The 5,231-nt window shown below is 37.6% G+C and overlaps 1 protein-coding gene across 2 annotated transcripts; it reads right to left on the bottom strand.

Annotated features, from left to right (window-relative positions):
- Nucleotides 1–1,198: 1,198 nt before the first annotated feature.
- LOC148101990 (sterile alpha motif domain-containing protein 3-like) lies at nucleotides 1,199–4,206 on the bottom strand. Of its 2 annotated transcripts, XM_087844371.1 has the most exons (8): nucleotides 3,974–4,071; nucleotides 3,646–3,804; nucleotides 3,400–3,487; nucleotides 3,049–3,204; nucleotides 2,382–2,588; nucleotides 1,947–2,118; nucleotides 1,737–1,816; nucleotides 1,199–1,632 (listed from the first exon to the last, which is right to left on the bottom strand). In XM_087844371.1, the coding sequence occupies exons 1-8, from the start codon at nucleotides 4,054–4,056 to the stop codon at nucleotides 1,336–1,338; spliced, it is 1,242 nt and encodes a 413-aa protein (XP_087700497.1). In that variant the 5' UTR covers nucleotides 4,057–4,071; the 3' UTR covers nucleotides 1,199–1,335. The 2 variants fall into 2 exon arrangements, with proteins under 2 accessions (XP_087700497.1, XP_087700496.1); XM_087844370.1 differs by lacking the exon at nucleotides 3,049–3,204 and having other exon boundaries at nucleotides 3,974–4,206.
- Between the last annotated feature and the right edge of the window lie 1,025 nt (nucleotides 4,207–5,231).

Genomic DNA, 5,231 nt, shown 5'->3' with positions numbered 1-5,231 from the left:
ACACCATATATTGTTTTATCATCCGGAAATTCTTGGATTCGTGCAAGATGATACTGGTGAACCTCTGATGTTCTTAAAACAAAGCTTTCTTCCTCAAAGGATTGTTTCATATCTTCATAAGAAGCCATGCAATACCGACAAATTCTACCAGTGTTAAATGACATAGAAAAACCACCAATCATGTGAGCTGATAAATTATCACAAGATAAAGTTGCAAGAGCAGCATGAATAGTGTGTTCAGTTTTATCAATGGTAAACGTAAAGCCATCAGTGGAAAGTTTTTCCAAATCATCAAGCAAAGGTTTAAGGATAACATGCCAACCACACCGCTTAACGAAAGAATAGCGTACCAATAACGCTAGATGAATGTGTCTCTGCTGAGAAGTGTACCTTTTGTCCAAATTGCCTACAGTGTAATAAAATGCACTAAGTTTGTGTTTGGATCGTTTAGATCCTAGGGGATTAAGTACTTCAAATTCATCCTCATAAAAATGGAGTCGCAGTGCATTTGGGTTATCCTTGAAGAATTGATGATGTCTGAAGATTTCTCCATCAGAGTAATCTGTTAGAAATTCATCAGTTTCCGAATTGCCACTTGAAAAAATGTGATCTTGTATGTCTTCATGAGAAAGATAATTTTTTAGCACCTTATCAACAGGCACATATGAATACGAGCCAACTGTATGACCCACAGAGTCTCTTAATTTGCAATGAACAGGCTCTGTCATGTTGAGCTTTGATTTGCAATGTTCTTTGACCAAATAAGGAGATCGAATAGCTGTTGAAGCCTTCTCAAAAAATTCATTTGAATGCAGGACATTTTTAAGCTCTGGACACAAAGACACGTCAAGACCCATTTTCTCTAAATGATATGCTATAAAAGCATCGTAGTTCTCCTTGAAAAAACACATCAGAAAATTTATGTCTTCCACAATTTCTTCCTGAACAGAGACTGGTAAAGAATTTTTCTCTCTGCACTTAAGAATGAACTTGAAAAGATTGTCTCTGAAATTTATCAAAAATTCATCCCAGGATGGAGGGGTTTCAATATTTTCAGTTATGTCATTTGCAAATTCATTTGGGTGTGGACTGACTACCTCCTGCTCATTTTCATCTAAGTCTTTATGGGGACACAACACCTGTTCTATGTGTTTCCTATACACGTCGTCTGAAAGATTCATATTTTTTTGAAGGAAGAAGAGCAGTCACTGAGTCCACAAGTTATATCAAAATTGGCATCATGGGAATGAATAAGTCCTATGTGCTGAATAAGCTTTGTCAAACTAAAGGTTCTTCTGCCACATTTGGAGCACTGATATGGCTGAGGCATGGTGGTCAATACAGAAGATTTATTTGTCTGGTGACTGTGATTGGCAGAGGCCGGTCCTCACCCTCATCTATTTTCACAATGTACTTTTGGAGAAAAATCAGAGTGTTCTTCAGATGTTTTGGGTAAGCAAGGTTGAAGACAAAATACAAGCAGAAAGAAGAGATGATTCCTTCAAAAATACACGAGCTTCTGCACACTTCACTGCCATCCAACTTCACAATGTTTGGAGCGCTTCTGGAGAACACTGGTTTCCAGTCTTCATGAAGTAGCTGAACAGTTGGATAGGGGGTTTTAGGATGAACCTTTGAAGTCAAAAGAGAAGGTAGAGGAAAGCAATATCTTAGTCTCTTAACAAAAGATACATTTGTTTTCCTTTTATATAGACTAAATATTTTAATACACACACCTCTCCAAGTATGACAAAGAGATCCAGTTTCTCCTTGAAGACATATGGCAGGAATAAAAGTGCAGCCCTTGTGTCAAGATCTGCCAAAAAAACCAAACCAAAAAAAAAACAAACACAAGATCACCCATGCATTTTATCTGGCATTTCCAGTTACCTATAAAAATTATATAAAATGGAAGCCTTGAAGTTAAAAAAAAAAAAAGCAAATACCTGGTAGGTCATCAGTGAGAGCCTCCTCTCTTGCATCAAGGTAGAGCTGGTAGAGTGGGGTTTTCCCTCGTGTAAGGTCAATCACCTTTGCTGCAACACATGAGAGCCCTTCACGAAATCGCTGGCTTACATTACCCGTTGTTGGTTGGATCCACCCGAGTTCGTTGCACAGCTACAAGTAAAAAATTCATTTTCAGTACAAAATAACAGTGTATGAAAATGAAATAATCTAAAGTTGATATTAATTATGTATGGTGCTGCATAATTATTTTTTTATAGAATTTAACAACAATACTGTAAGAAGTTACATGACCATACAAAAAAAGGAAAGAGGGACAGATGAAGAAAGCAAGGTCAAGGGCAAATAAAATTTACTACTATAAACATGTTAAATGTGACAGCTATTTCCAAGTTCAATTCAGCTTTCTGACTTACACCAGTAGGCATCCCTAAGAAGGGGTACTTCTTCAACACATCCTCCACAGGCATACCATCTGCAATTTCTTTTTGCCGCCAAGCAAACGTTTGCTGCATACGGTTATGAACCACCATGGTATCTGGTTGCATCTTCTGATATTGGCACTGTAAGACCTTTAAGTGGGCGTCTATGGATAATAAATCCTCTCCTTGGACGCATGGTCCCTTGAAAGAAAGCAAGAGTGAGAAGAGAAAGTCAAAACAGATTAGAAACCCAACATAAGACTAAATATACAATTAGAGCTGACACGATCTGTGCATCACAAAGAACTCGTATCGGTTAAAGTTAACCGATACCATGAACCAATATTTAAAATATGGAAACTCTGAAATAATTTCACATAAAATCTTAATTATTAACTTGAAATTTTAGTTTTGGAGTCATATTTAAAATGTTTTGTTTTTTTTTAAATCTAGTTCACCCTCTTTTAGCGCCTTCCAATTAATAATTTTTTGTGAGTTAGAAGTATTAGCACTGGTACTTTGTATTAGCAAGTGCTCTAATCCAAGTATTGGTATTGTTTCGGTTTGAAAAAAGGGGTACAGTTGCATCCCTAATCCTTAGTTTTAGATGTAATAACAGATGCAAGAACATTTTATAGCTCAAGATGTCCCTCACACCAACCTGACAAACATTTCTCTGACTTGTTCGTTGACATTTATTAGGCTGCCCTCTCCTCGTAGAACCAAACTTCTCCTTACAACGCCTCACTGCCTCACTGTCGACTAGTGGTGCCCGCTCTGATTTGAATTTACGTCTCAAAGACATATGCCATGTGTGCTTGTTGAACAGAAACATAAGTTACTGTAAAAACAATCTACACAAAATACACCCAACAAAGAATCAGTAAACATACTTCATACAAACCTACTGAGAGGCTACAGATTGTCTTACTAACAAAACAAGATCGAAAAAAGCTTCACTTTTACTTTGTAATCTTGAAGGAACCTTATGCAAATTTTAAATTTAACTTACATAACCATTTCCCTCACGATCCTTGAGGAAAGGATACTTCATTATCAGCGTCTTCACAGCTTGCACATATTCAGAATTTGTGGGATACCTGTAATATCAGAAGAAACATAAGTGTTAGAGCAACTGCTGACAAACAAACTTTATCAAGTGTCAGTTATTGTTTCTTAGTAATGTAGTGTTTATTTTCAATATGACAGATTCAGCTTTTTCTAAAGCAACAAGCTAACATTACCCTGATTAACTTACATAGTATACTGTGCCACAGCTTCATATAGAACTCTGATTATTGTGTGTCTGTCCCTTGGATTTTTATGGCACGGTTCTTTGTTGTCCAGTTTTAGTTGCAGATTTTTGGGAAATCTTGGAATTTCAAAAGAGGCTGGCAGTCTCAAAGTATTTTCATTGCTGTGAAAACAGTTAAGTGTTTGTTTTTATTGCATGAATTGAAGTATAAAACACTACAGTAACAATACATATGGTAGAAACAATGATCATATTAACTAAATCCTAAAAGTGCATAACGGCCAACATGTATGCTTCAGACATACTAACTTCATTATAAATAAGAAAATACCTTATTGAAGTTGACGAAGTAGATGGTTGCCAGTCTTCTGGAGAGACAGTATGTAGAGTCAGCGTCACTGAAGATTCCTTCATCCTTGAGACAAATTGGTTGAATTTAACCTGCTTTTTGAAGGATCCTTGGAAAAGGTAGGCAACCATAGTCTCAGTAAGACCGCAGTCAACTGTGTCACCATCAACCTCATTGTCTGCAAGATAAATGGTAGTACAAACTCTAAATTCCATGTAAGGATATTTATCACCACATTTTTACATGGGTAAAAACCGTATATCACACACATTAAAACCTTTTGTACAACTTCTTTCAGTTCAAAGAAATATTCATTAAAAAAATCAGTAAATTAAATAAAATAAACGAAATTTTTAGAGTGAATCCTCTCGATATGCAAAGTTTTCATTTTTAAATTTAGATGTTTGTTTGGGACTACTGGACACAGGATTCAATTCAATTCAATTCAATTTTATTTATATAGCGCCAAATCACAACAAAAGTCGCCTCAAGGCGCTTCATAGATACAGAGAAAAACTCAACAATCATATGACCCCCTATGAGCAAGCACTTTGGCGACAGTGGGAAGGAAAAACTCCCTTTTAACAGGAAGAAACCTCCGGCAGAACCAGGCTCAGGGAGGGGCGGCCATCTGCTGCGACCGGTTGGGGTGAGAGAAGGAAGACAGGATAAAAGACATGCTGTGGAAGAGAGACAGAGGTTAATAACAGATATGATTCAATACAGAGAGGTCTGTTAATACATAGTGAGCGAGAAAGGTGACTGGAAAGGAAAAACTCAATGCATCATGGGAATCCCCCGGCAGCCTACATCTATTGCAGCATAACTAAGGGAGGATTCAGGGTCACCTGGTCCAGCCCTAACTATATGCTTTAGCAAAAAGGAAAGTTTTAAGCCTAATCTTAAAAGCAGAGATAGTGTCTGTCTCCCGAATCCAAACTGGAAGCTGGTTCCACAGAAGAGGGGCCTGAAAACTAGGGATGGGTATCGAAAACCGGTTCTTGTTGAGAACCGGTTCCCAGTGTTTCAATTCCTTGGAATTGTTTGCCATTTTTGCAAACGATTCCCTTATCGATTCCAGTCGCCCCGAATGACGTCACCACGTTGCGGAGCGTCATTTACCTGGCAGGAAACACGGCGCCTAAGCGGCTCAAACGCTCAAAAGTTTGGTTTTACTTTACGAGAACGGATGACAACAGGGCAACCTGCAATACTTGCAAAGTAGATATTTCATTTAAGG

The sequence above is a fragment of the Neolamprologus brichardi genome, chromosome 7 (genome assembly GCF_056152115.1).
Source record: "Neolamprologus brichardi isolate AB-2024 chromosome 7, ASM5615211v1, whole genome shotgun sequence".
Lineage (NCBI taxonomy): Eukaryota > Metazoa > Chordata > Actinopteri > Cichliformes > Cichlidae > Neolamprologus > Neolamprologus brichardi.
Note: the sequence above shows the minus strand (reverse complement) of the source record. Positions and strands in the feature narration are given on the sequence as shown.

Bases quoted from the DNA above. Each gene is read 5' to 3' on its own strand.
- LOC148101990 (XM_087844371.1), bottom strand. From the start codon at position 4,056: ATGAAGGAATCTTCAGTGACGCTGACTCTACATACTGTCTCTCCAGAA. The intron at 2,589-3,048 runs GTTGGTGTGAGG...CTTTCTTTCAAG, and splicing joins GTCAGAGAAATGTTTGTCAG to GGACCATGCGTCCAAGGAGA. The intron at 2,119-2,381 runs GTAAGTCAGAAA...TTTTACTTGTAG, and splicing joins TCTTAGGGATGCCTACTGGT to CTGTGCAACGAACTCGGGTG.